Below are 11,822 nucleotides of genomic sequence, written 5' to 3'. Positions count from 1 at the left end.
CATCGAATTGTTTTCTCTACCTTGGTGGCTTGTCCTACGGATGCAGTCGTGAGAACTCACAACTACCGTGACAATACTGGTTACGTAGTCTCCATAAGAGCAGTAGAAGTGTTGTTGAATGGCTTTCTTTATTCGTGTGCATGTAACCCATACACCACTATCTCAGAAGAGACCCAATGTCGACTTCTACAGGTATTGTCGTTTCCGGTCTGACAAGTACTGCTCTACCTAAGGTGTACTCTCCCGGAAAAAGAATACGGGGCGCCAGGGCCGTCGATACTCAGTGATCAGATTGGATCTGCTTGCTCGCTGGCGCGTTCGTGTACGTATATTCCCACGCGATTTCATGCCTGTCGTTATACGCCAGCCCTCTACTTCCTCCCAGTACGCGTACCGGTGTGAAAAACAGTGATCGTGAAGACCCATATGGTCAGTACCCGAATGCATGAAGTCTCACTCGGAGGCGTCACTCCCAAGCACTTCCAACTACCTAGGAGTCTGAGTCTAAGAAGCGTTCAGTAACTCTTGGATTTCGTGCTCCGTCAAGCCTAAGAGGTACACCAGGTCAAGCATGCTCTTCCCAATGTTCAAGCGCGCCGGCGCCTCCATTTGGACTTTGCTCTTTGCGTTCCACGCGACGCCCAACCCGGCAGTCTTGAGCATGGGGATGTCGTTAGCTCCATCTCCGACGGCCATGGTCTGCGCGAGCGGAATGTCCTTGGTGCTCGCCAAACTGATCAGCAGGTTCCGCTTGTGCTGCGCGTCGACGATTGGGTAGTCTGGGTTGAGCTCGCCCGTCAGCGTGTTACTCGCGTGGTCCACGACAAGGTGATTGGCAAAGGCATGGTCCAGGCCGAGTTCGTGGGCGAGCCAGTCTGCGAGAGGCTGAAAACCACCACTTAGCACGGCGAGTGTAAAACCGAGCCGCTTGAGACATTTGCAGAGTTCTCTGGCGCCCGGCGTGATGACAATCTTGGGCTTCAGATGCTCAAAGACGTCGGCAGGTACACCCTTGAGGAGGGCAACGCGGGCTTTGAGAGAGGCAGAGAAATCGAGTTCACCATTCATCGCGCGTTCGGTGATGGCGGCGACGGCTTTCTTGACACCAATGAACGCAGCAATCTCGTCGATGACCTCTTGTTGAATCAGGGTCGAGTCCATGTCGAAAACGCAAAGGCGCTTGTGGCGGCGGAAAACCGTCGACGGTTGGAGAATGACTTCACAATTCCATTCCCGTTCGAATTTATAGATGGATTCGTGTTTGGTGATTAGGTCGAACGGGAGATACTCTGGATTTGGAGGTGGACTGAAGGTGACCTCGACAACTCGGGGTTTTGCTGGGTCAGGCGACAGGCACCGGTGCGAAGAGGTCAACCTTCGTTCCTCCGGCTTGTTGTGGATGAGGAGCGAATCCAGAGTTGACAAGAAATGCGTCAAGCATAGTTGTGAGACGTATGCACCGTAGATGTGATCGAGGGGCTCAGGCTCAGGTGCAGGCGGTTCCAGCGGGTATTCCGATATGCTGGTTGTTGGAGCAGAACCTTCGGCGATTTCTGGCATTGGCATGGGATCCGTAGGCTTTGCGGGAGGTGACTGATCGGGGTGGACGTGTGGGTGTCGCGGAGACTTTGAGTTGTAGAAGATAGTCGCAACAATCCTGGCGGGATCGCCCAGTTCGGCTATGCAATTGGTATGCGACATTGTATACACAGTTCCACTCTCTTGAGACACAATGGGCGAAGGTGCGATTGCACTGACCGATCTCCTAGACGCCAGGGATGCGCTTGATATGGTGTTACGAGGACTCCGAGTAGGCTGGCGATCGAGAACTCCATCGATACTCGTCGTTGGGCCGCTTTGATGTGACCTGTATTCGAGATGGTCATCCAGATAGCTGTTGCTTCTCCCCAAAGAGTTTTTTCCCAAGCTAGGCCTGTTAGACCGGCCTGGTGAAGACGGGGAGGCCATCACGACTGCGGCGAGGGTGTAGCACCGGGGATCCTGCGCACGAGGCTCTCCGCCTGGACTACGGTGAAGCTTGGGAAATGGCAGGCGGCGGTAAGCAAGCACGCGAGGAGGGGAGAGGAAGTCGAGATGAAGCTGCAAGGCTACGTCATCTGGGGAGGGCCCAATGCAGGAACAGCGTTTGGGGGGTTCAACTCGAACAAGGGAAGATGAGCATTGTATTGGTACAGATTGAGGAGATCGGCACAGACGTTGGCTTCCTTGTTCTCCCCCGAAAACTTCGCCTCGCCTGGCCTCGTGCCCAAGGATGATATCATTCAGACCTGCACTGGCTTAAGTCATCAGAGCCTTACACGTGACTGCGGTCACGAGGGAGAGAGAGCCTGAGCTTCGTCTGGATGAGAGCTGACTAATATTGGCTGCTCCAACGGCCCTCCTCACTCTAGAGCAATTTCTAGCTACAACATCCTTAATTCCAACTTCGCCTTCTGATCACGACATTCACAAGCATGATAACACAATCCCCATGGTAAGTTCAGTTCCTGGAGCAAAACAAGAAGAGTCTGGAGATTGTATTTGTCGGAGCAAAGCTCGTCAGTCTTGGCCAAATGAGGTGCTCGGCCCAAAACGTCAATCATGATGCGTGCAGGAACTCAACATCGAGTCTGAAGGCGGCGGACCAACCCCTGTGTCAGCGAAAGAATCCACGCAGTGATGTATGCGAGATACGCTCTGACAGTCCTGCGAATGAGCGGTGGTTGAAGTCTCTCACTGCCTGCTCTCTTGCCGACAGCCCACTCACAGCAATTGGGCTGCGATCACGCCATCGCACGTGACTCCCGCGTCGATGACTTTTTTTCATTTTTCTCTTCCGGCAACGAGGCTCTCGACCTCCTAGTGTGCTCCACAGCTGAATTGCGTGCTCGACGATGATATTGCGAGCAACGCGGATGATTTGTAAAATGAAGGTGGGTGTTCCAGTGCTTTCAGCGCTCCTGTATGCGTGCTTTCATATTCGTGCCTCCCTCTCTCCTACTCATCAGCTTCCTTAAACGCCACTGTCTCCCTGCCTCTCCCTTGAAAGAAACAAACCCTTAGCACAATCGTCTTCATCATGTCTGCCACCAGATCCCAGTCTCCCTACAGTAGCGGCGAGAGAAGCCCCTCATTGAGGGGGGCTGATTCTGGCTATGCCAGTGCCAACAACAGTGAATGTGGCATGCCAGAGGTATACTTCACCAAACCACACCTGCAGTTCTTGAACCGGCAGCTGCAGTTTCTTGAGCCTCAAGAAATTCTGAGATGGTGTATCACATCAATACCACACCTTTTCCAGACCACGGCCTTTGGCTTGACGGGCTTGGTCACGCTAGACATGCTTTCCAAGTTGAAAATCCCTCGTCCTCAGATGGTTGACCTCATCTTCCTTGACACCCTACATCACTTCCCCGAGACTTTGGAGCTGCTGGACCGTGTTCGGGCAAAATACCCTTTGATCAATATTCATGTCTACAAGCCAGAAGGCGTTGAGACGACGCAGGAATTTGCCGAAAAGTATGGCGACAAACTTTGGGAGAGCGATGACAACAGATACGACTACCTTGCCAAGGTCGAGCCTGCCGCCAGAGCCTACCGTGAGCTTCAAGCGTACGCTGTCTTGACTGGCAGAAGGAGGAGTCAAGGAGGTCAGCGGGGTGACCTTGACATTATTGAAGTCGACGAGGCAGGCCTGATCAAGATCAATCCAATGGCCAACTGGTCCTTCCAGCAGATTCAGCAATATATCAAGGAAAATGACGTACCCTACAATGCTCTCTTGGATCGAGGTTACAAGAGCATAGGTGACTGGCACTCTACCAGCCCCGTCAAGGAGGGCGAAGATGAGCGGGCTGGTAGATGGAAGGGCCAACAGAAAACTGAATGCGGCATCCACAATCCACGGTCGAAGTACGCACAGTTCCTGCTGGAACAAGAGAAGAAGCGGGAGCGAGAAGCCCTGGAACAAGCCTTACAACAAGTCACCTTGGAGGCATGATTGTTCTGTTGTTAGGGGTCTCGTTTAGTTCAGCATAGCGTCGGCGTTCGGGAATCAGCATCAGCGATGGCTTGAGTAATCCTACATGGGGAGTGCATGGCATGACATGGAAGTTAACGTGATATGATATGAACCTTTTGTTCATACCTTGGACTATTGGATCCGGGAGGGCGACACCATCCGCCGTAGTCGTAGACACTTGATTACGGCGAGTGTTTGGTGTGACAGCTTATCTAGACGATAGAACGAAAATCAAAAGACTACTCATGATACCCTTGTTCAGCTCGAATATGTATCTTGACCAGATTTACAAAAGCCCCCCCAGTCGGTCGAAACTTAGCCCCATTGCTATCTTGACCGCTTTTCTGTTGGTCTTCTCATCCGCTCGTACGCTCTTCGGAGGTGTGTTGACCAGCATACAAGAGTAGTACAATGGTCACTGCCACTCCGGAGTGTCTTGGGCGGAGTCGGTTCCAACCTGGAGAATGCATAGCCTCTCTGTCCTACTCGTACAGCTTACGAAGGACCTCAGCAGAGAGAATCTGAGACTGCAAGCCTGGAGATCGGCAGTTTTGGCGAGTGACTGGCAGGGATCATCTGGATCGTTCTCAATAATGAAACCCTCAGGCACTGGCTCGCTGCGGCTCTGCCGAGAGTGTCATGCTGCATTGGTGCACAAGGCCAGCCCGGACACCACTGCTAATAAATTGAGGACGGAAATGTGTCCCCTGGCCACGCTGGCGACGCGAACCATGACCCCTGGAAGCCGACGTGCCATTACTGTACGTTGTCCAGCCTAAGGAGCAAATCATTGACCGAGTGGGTTAAGCACGCCATCCTTTTTCTCACGAAAATTTGTAACCGGGCTACGTATTGCGGGGACTGCGATAGAGTACGAGATGGATTTCTCCTTGGCCATGTCCTTTGCTGTAACCACTTGGGTGTCCCATATAACTTTAGAAGACACCCAGCCTAGGATACGCCTTTCTTCTCCTTCTCTTCGTGTACAGCTCTCCTTGCATACGAGCCTCTCGGAAGTGCTCGACTTAATTTCTCACGAAAGACGCAACTGCAAACATGGCCAACCCACCCCACGGAGGGGTCCTCAAGGACCTCCTTGCTCGAGACGCTCCTCGCCATGATAAGCTTGCTGAAGAAGCAGAGACGTTGCCCGCAGTCATCCTCACTGAACGCCAGCTGTGCGATCTCGAGCTCATCCTCAATGGCGGCTTCTCCCCACTCGAAGGGTTCATGAACGAGAAAGACTACAACGGTGTTGTTGAGAACCTCAGATTAGCGGATGGCGCTCTCTTCAGTATGCCCATCTGCCTGGATGTGGATCAGCAGACGGTCGAGCGTATGAAGATCAAGCCTGGCGCTAGAATCACCCTGCGAGATTTCCGAGACGACCGTAACCTCGCCATCCTCACCGTCGACGATGTCTACAAGCCGGACAAGAAGAAGGAGGCTCAAGAGGTGTTTGGAGGAGACCCGGAGCACCCGGCCATCAAGTTCTTGTTCAACTCCACAAAGGAGCTATATGTTGGTGGGAAGATCCAGGCAGTCAACAGACTCAACCACTACGACTATGTTGCGCTCAGATACACGCCTGCGGAGCTGCGGACACACTTCGAGAAGCTGGGTTGGCAACGTGTGGTGGCTTTCCAGACCCGAAACCCCATGCACAGAGCCCACCGTGAGTTGACAGTTCGCGCTGCTCGTGCCCGACAAGCGAACGTCCTCATTCACCCTGTCGTTGGTTTGACCAAGCCTGGAGACATTGACCACTTTACTCGCGTTCGTGTCTACCAGGCTCTCATGCCGAGATATCCCAACGGGATGGCTGTGCTCGGTCTTCTCGGTTTGGCTATGCGTATGGGTGGTCCGCGTGAGGCCATCTGGCACGCCATCATCCGAAAGAACCACGGTGCCACCCACTTCATCATTGGCAGAGATCATGCTGGTCCTGGCAAGAACAGTGCAGGAAAGGACTTCTATGGTCCATATGATGCTCAGCACGCGGTCGAAAAGTACAAGAGCGAACTCGGAATTGAAGTCGTGGAATTCCAGATGATGACCTACCTCCCAGACACCGACGAGTACCGACCCAAGGACCAAGTCCCGGCTGGTGTCAAGACTCTTGATATTTCTGGTACCGAACTTCGCAGGCGCCTGAAGGTCGGCGCCCCTATCCCTGAGTGGTTTTCATACCCAGAAGTCGTCAAGGTTCTGCGAGAGTCAAATCCTCCCCGTGCTACACAAGGGTTCACGATCTTCCTGACCGGATTTCAAAACTCCGGCAAGGATGCTATTGCCCGTGCTCTACAAGTCACCTTCAATGAACAAGGTGGCCGCCCTGTCTCACTCCTATTGGGTGAAACTGTCCGCCATGAGCTTTCTGCAGAACTCGGCTTCACGAGGGAAGATCGCGACACTAATATTGCTCGCATCGCCTTTGTCGCCGCCGAGTTGACCAAGGCAGGCTCTGCTGTCATTGCTGCACCAATTGCGCCTTTCGATGAGGCGCGAAAGGACGCCAGAGAAACTGTCGAGAAATTTGGTAGCTTCTTCTTGGTTCATGTGGCCACGCCTCTGGAATACTGCGAGAAGACGGATAAGCGGGGAGTATATGCAAGAGCACGAAGGAACTCGATCAAAAACTTCACTGGCGTTAACGATCCTTATGAAAACCCAGATGATGCTGATCTGACCGTGGATTGCTCTAAACAATCTGTACGAAGTATCGTCCACGAGATTGTCTTGATGCTCGAAAGCCAGGGTTTCTTGGGCACGTCATAAAAAAGATTTCCCAGGCTTATGTAGGCTAGACTATGAGGGTTATCCTGGAAGAAAAGTCATGGTTTGATGATTGGATGTAATAGATAGATGGATTTCAGCGCTTATATTAAGGGCTCCCAAATAGAATCGGGTTCTTGGCCAAATGCCTCGCATTGAACTTCTGATCCTCATATTCTTGAAAACTCAAAGGTCAATACTGTAACGGGGCTCTGCGCAAGGCTGAAAGTGACGAGGCTGTCCAACCAGGCGCCAAGGACGCGTCAAGCCTGGAGCGTTTGTACTACCTCCATTGAGCTCAGGGCCATCGCATACATTTGACCATACACTCTATCTCAACTCCTTCTGCTCCATCTTTAAGACGTGGGCTCACTGTTTCACTGGTTCTAATTCTTAGGCATATCCTCGAAAGCTCGCTACCATGTCTGACGGCGCACTCTTCAAGCCGGACAAGGACTTCAGCAAGGATGCGGACACTATTCTGCCAGATGCAGAGTCATTAGCAAAGGTACCGCGGATCGTCCTGCATTTAGTCGCTGAATCTAATGTCTGAGTAGAAAGACCTCCAGAAAGGAATCGATAAAGTTCTCGGTCTCGAGAAACAAGCCAGACAGGTAAACTTCACTCATCGCAGGCGTATTATCGGCCTTTCTAATACGAAGCACAGGCGTCAGATCTCGCTACAACCTCAAGATGTTTAGTCGCCATCGTCACACTATGCAAACAGGCTGGGGATTGGAGTCAGATGAATGAGCAAGTTCTCTTACTGTCAAAGAAACATGGACAACTCAAACAAGCCATCACCAACATGGTGCAGGTGGTTATGGGTTTCCTGGATGACACTCCTAATATGGATACAAAACTTGGTGTGATTGAGGCATTACGGACGGTTACCGAGGGCAAGGTTAGTGAGAGACACGCAAAAGTGCGAATGTAAGATTGACCAGGCCCAGATCTTCGTTGAAGTTGAACGAGCCCGGATCACCCGAATTCTATCGGACATCAAGAAAGAGCAAGGCGACATCAAAGCAGCCCGCGATATTCTTTGCGAATTACAAGTTGAGACTTTCGGATCGATGACTAGAAGAGAAAAGACAGAGTTCATTCTGGAACAAGTCGCACTATGTATCCAAAACGACGACTGGACACAAGCAACAATCCTGAGTCGGAAGATCAGTACGAGATACTTCGCACGAAAGCCCAAGAAGACGCCCGAGCAAATAGAAAAGGAGAAGAAGGCGGCCGAAGAGAGGGAGAAGAAGCGGAAAGCGGGAGAAGATATTCCACCAGAAGAGAAGGAAGATGACGTGACTGATCTGAAGTTGCGGTTCTACGAACAACAAATCACTCTAGCGAAGCACGAAGAAAAGTACCTCGAAGTCTGCAAGCACTACAGGCAGGTTCTCGACACCGAGTCGGTAGAGAACAACCCAGAACAGCTCCGCGCAGTCCTTCAACGGGTAATATACTTTGTTCTCCTGGCCCCGTACGACAACGAGCAGTCTGATCTCCTGCACCGAGTTCACCAAGACAGTCGGAATAGTGAGGTGCCGAAGGATGCCGCCCTGCTGAAACAATTCACCATTCCCGAACTCATGCGCTGGCCCATGGTTGAACAACAATACGGCGAACATCTCTGCTCGACCGACATTTTCTCCAAGACGGCTGATTCGAGTGATCCAAAGGCGCATACACGATACGAAGCTCTGCGACACCGTGTGATCGAGCATAATGTGCGCGTTGTGGCTAAATACTATACCCGCATCACCTTCCCACGGTTGACCGAGTTGCTGGATTTGTCGGAAGAAGAGACGGAGAAGTACATTTCAGACCTCGTGACCAAGAAGACGGTTTATGCACGGATCGATCGACCTGCGCGGGTGGTCAGCTTCGAAGTCAAGCGTGGACCGGACGAGGTGTTGGACGAGTGGTCGGGCAGTATGAAGGGTCTGCTGGGCCTGCTGGAGCGCGTGGGACATCTCATCCAGCGAGAGGAGATGATGGCCAGAATCCAACCCAAGGAGGATTCAGGTGGCAAGAAGGAATCGGGCAGGAAGGTCAAGGCATAGGATGTCTACGACGACAGCTTAGAGGACCTCATTTTCCCGGCATTCCTGCGGCCCTATTTTCCAATCCTCACAAATTCAAGTTCACCGGAAGATTCGCCGGAAAGTTCAGGAGAAGGTTCGCCAGATTGGTTGGACGATTTAGAGTAGAGACCGCGTTGCTTTCGATGGCCAAACTGCACATGCATGGGTTTTGGGTTGGGTGGTCCGAAATGTACCAATATCGATATCCGAGGGAGTGAGGTCAAATCGGTGTGAGTAGAATGCATTAGGTACCTACGGAACCGCCCCTGGTCTCTGTGTTGCTCGTTGCTTTGCTCTACCTTGAAGTGATAAACTAGGATCTTGAGGTGCAGAGCCAAAACAAGATGGAAAGAAGAAACACCGCCCCTCCCCGGGTGGCCCTCGCTGTTGCAACACAGCAAGTGTCTGGGGGAGTTTTTTTGTATCTTAATAATTCTGTATCTGATCAGACCTTAAAAAAAGTCGGACTAGTTTTCACAAGGCATAACCAAACCTTTTGTATTCTACGAATCATGGCTAGCCTAGGTTCATTGTGAATTTCCACTGTCAACGAAAGGGAAGTACTCGTGAAGACTGTAATATGCGATAATATGCTCCTTAAACTGGTATCGTTTTTGTCCCCGTTCACTAGATGACTTATGTGCCTATCAACCTCCCTCGTGACATATCTTTCAGGGTAGGGAAGGACCCGCATGTACTCCCCCGGTTGGTTCAATTCCCCCAAAGTCCCCCCTTTCCCCAGTTCACGACATCGTCACACAAGACGGGAAACAGAAAAAGGCACACGCAGCCAGCCAGCCAGCCGCCAGGCTTCCAGAGTCGAGGCGGGCCTCCAAACGACAAAAGAGACAACAAGCCGAGCACTCTCAGAGGGCGCCACCGGATCCCTTCATGTCAAACCCGACAGTCATCTCTGTGACCTCATCGGCGTCGCCGATGTTTCCCATCCGCCACGCCCGTCGCTGTGCCTTGTACCCGCCGACCAGGACGAGCACGTGCATCGCGTAGGCCAGGCCCGCGAGCCAGCCCAGGGCGATCTTGGCTATGCTGACCTCGTGGATGCCGTACATGAAGTGTCCTCGCACCTGGGGAGGGCAGACGGCCTGGCCCCCCGAGTGGTCGAGCGAGGGGAGCTCGCAGTGCATCCAGAAGGCCAGCGTGGTGATCCAACCCGCGACGGCGAGGGCCGTGAAGGACGTCAAGACCAAAAAGGCCGTCTTGGATCGTAGATAGCGCGGAGTCGCGTGGTGGACGGTGAACTCGAAACACAAGTGCACCAAGGACACGGCGGGGGTGAAGAGGGTGTAGAACAAGAGGGCCACTTCTGATGTGCCTTGTTGTTGGCGAGGTTTCTTTCCAGAAGTTGTTGCCACTCTCGTGGACAGAAGAGCATCAAACCCTAAACTGCCGCCGCTTCTACGGCCGAAAAGTGATCCGTTGGCTTCGGCCGTACTGGATTTGGAGAGCTGGTCGGCAATGTCAGTGTGTGGTTTGGCGACGCAGTAAGCGTATATGGCGTTGAGGATGAGTGTGGTAAAGACCAAGACGAGGAGCACAGGGAGACCGACGGTTCGAAATCTGTGTAGTCTGTGCAGAGCCCGATTGCGAGGACGAGGCGGATGGGACGTCGGTGGTGGAGGGAACGTCAGTTGTTGAAGTTGAAGTTGAGGACGGGAGATGGGAAATCCGGTGCTCACGCGGCGTGTTGTGAACTTCATCGTTGTTTGTGTTTTTTTCTTGTTGATTGAGCAATTAGAGATTATGTATTTCTCGAGAGTAGAGAATTGCCCTTTGTTTGGTAGACTCCAGAGATGCGTGCGAGTGTGTTTGTGTATATTTGCGGGAGTTCGACTGCGAGTAAAAGCGTCCAGCGCTGTCTATCTGGCAGCCAGAAGAGGGATATTACAATGAATGGTGTATACGGGGTAAGTATTGAGGCGAACCTTGGAGTAATGGACTGGAAGGAAAAAAGGAAATGCAGGGAGTCACACTGTCTTGCTTGTATCTTGAGTGATCGAAGACATACGTATGTATATATGCCTGCCTTTGAGCGTAGAAGTATGCCTTGGGGGGAATGGCAACCTACCTTGATTTGCCTAATGGAGGCTGTCCTGCCTGGTCAGCGGCAGATGCCACAGACATGATGGCGTCTCTGCCGCGTCTGTCGATCTATGTTGGAACGAAGGGGGTCCACGATGTCCAGTACATGGCGTGGCCGGGACGATGAATGAGGTCGACGTCGAGGCTTCGCCAGGTCGGATGAGGGTCGATTCTTGCTATTATTACGACGAGGAGAACAAGAAGCATCATCGAGAGCCAATGGATACACCGGCATATGCACAACATTCGACAGGCGCTGGCGTCATGGCGATTGAGTGGGTTGGGCGTCTAAATCGTGGCAGTGAGAAAAAAGTGGTGTTTGATGTTGTGTTTCACAACGCAAATCATTTTGCGCTTTTGTTTTCGACCTGCACCATACGCAACTGAGTACCTAGGTGCTTACTTACTCTGTACGGATACGCACCACTCATTGTGATATAGTGATGGTCAGGTCGCGTGAATAAATATCGACATGACCGACGAAGCACCTCGAATTGAACTTTCCCGACAGTACCTTTCCGACGCACAGGCAAACACCATGCCGCCGGCCCCCGAAAGCTGGAAGAATCAATTGGATTCCTTGCCATGTGATTATGAGCCTGAAGTTTGAAGGAAACTAATCATTCAACAGTCAACATGATCATTTGTAAGCTAGGTCACTGACCCAGCCTCGTCCAGAGTATCGAGTCTCGAGAGAATGGAACGAGTCCGGCATGCTTCGCTCATTTTTACCTCACTGGAGCGACGAGGTCCCCGGCTATTCGGCACCAAAAGTCATCAAGAGAACAGTAAGCGAGTCGGAACTTCTCATTATTCAACACTTTTGCCCCTTGGGA

The 11,822-nt window shown here is 52.1% G+C and overlaps 5 protein-coding genes across 5 annotated transcripts; 3 read left to right on the top strand and 2 right to left on the bottom strand.

Moving 5' to 3' along the window:
* Position 1: 1 nt before the first annotated feature.
* On the bottom strand, positions 2–2,202 carry PV06_09938 (phosphoserine phosphatase SerB). The gene has a single exon (XM_016411422.1). The coding sequence runs from the start codon at positions 1,966–1,968 to the stop codon at positions 505–507; it is 1,464 nt and encodes a 487-aa protein (XP_016258176.1). The 5' UTR covers positions 1,969–2,202; the 3' UTR covers positions 2–504.
* Positions 2,203–2,885: 683 nt separating this feature from the next.
* On the top strand, positions 2,886–4,272 carry PV06_09937 (phosphoadenosine phosphosulfate reductase). The gene has a single exon (XM_016411421.1). The coding sequence runs from the start codon at positions 3,080–3,082 to the stop codon at positions 3,998–4,000; it is 921 nt and encodes a 306-aa protein (XP_016258175.1). The 5' UTR covers positions 2,886–3,079; the 3' UTR covers positions 4,001–4,272.
* On the top strand, positions 4,249–7,002 carry PV06_09936 (sulfate adenylyltransferase). The gene has a single exon (XM_016411420.1). The coding sequence runs from the start codon at positions 5,078–5,080 to the stop codon at positions 6,797–6,799; it is 1,722 nt and encodes a 573-aa protein (XP_016258174.1). The 5' UTR covers positions 4,249–5,077; the 3' UTR covers positions 6,800–7,002.
* A 93-nt stretch (positions 7,003–7,095) lies between these two features.
* Positions 7,096–9,364, top strand: PV06_09935 (uncharacterized protein). The gene is made up of 4 exons (XM_016411419.1): positions 7,096–7,304; positions 7,354–7,410; positions 7,464–7,700; positions 7,750–9,364. The coding sequence occupies exons 1-4, from the start codon at positions 7,218–7,220 to the stop codon at positions 8,863–8,865; spliced, it is 1,497 nt and encodes a 498-aa protein (XP_016258173.1). The 5' UTR covers positions 7,096–7,217; the 3' UTR covers positions 8,866–9,364.
* Positions 9,365–9,570: 206 nt separating this feature from the next.
* PV06_09934 (uncharacterized protein) lies at positions 9,571–11,424 on the bottom strand. The gene is made up of 2 exons (XM_016411418.1): positions 10,973–11,424; positions 9,571–10,622 (listed from the first exon to the last, which is right to left on the bottom strand). The coding sequence occupies exon 2, from the start codon at positions 10,602–10,604 to the stop codon at positions 9,753–9,755; it is 852 nt and encodes a 283-aa protein (XP_016258172.1). The 5' UTR covers positions 10,605–10,622; positions 10,973–11,424; the 3' UTR covers positions 9,571–9,752.
* Positions 11,425–11,822: the final 398 nt, after the last annotated feature.

The sequence above is a fragment of the Exophiala oligosperma genome, assembly GCF_000835515.1.
Source record: "Exophiala oligosperma strain CBS 72588 unplaced genomic scaffold supercont1.11, whole genome shotgun sequence".
NCBI classification, from domain to species: domain Eukaryota; kingdom Fungi; phylum Ascomycota; class Eurotiomycetes; order Chaetothyriales; family Herpotrichiellaceae; genus Exophiala; species Exophiala oligosperma.
Note: the sequence above shows the minus strand (reverse complement) of the source record. Positions and strands in the feature narration are given on the sequence as shown.

Bases quoted from the DNA above. Each gene is read 5' to 3' on its own strand.
- PV06_09935 (XM_016411419.1), top strand. From the start codon at position 7,218: ATGTCTGACGGCGCACTCTTCAAGCCGGACAAGGACTTCAGCAAGGAT. The intron at 7,411-7,463 runs GTAAACTTCACT...TACGAAGCACAG, and splicing joins TCGAGAAACAAGCCAGACAG to GCGTCAGATCTCGCTACAAC. The intron at 7,701-7,749 runs GTTAGTGAGAGA...GACCAGGCCCAG, and splicing joins GGACGGTTACCGAGGGCAAG to ATCTTCGTTGAAGTTGAACG.
- PV06_09936 (XM_016411420.1), top strand. From the start codon at position 5,078: ATGGCCAACCCACCCCACGGAGGGGTCCTCAAGGACCTCCTTGCTCGA.
- PV06_09934 (XM_016411418.1), bottom strand. From the start codon at position 10,604: ATGAAGTTCACAACACGCCGCGTGAGCACCGGATTTCCCATCTCCCGT.
- PV06_09938 (XM_016411422.1), bottom strand. From the start codon at position 1,968: ATGGCCTCCCCGTCTTCACCAGGCCGGTCTAACAGGCCTAGCTTGGGA.
- PV06_09937 (XM_016411421.1), top strand. From the start codon at position 3,080: ATGTCTGCCACCAGATCCCAGTCTCCCTACAGTAGCGGCGAGAGAAGC.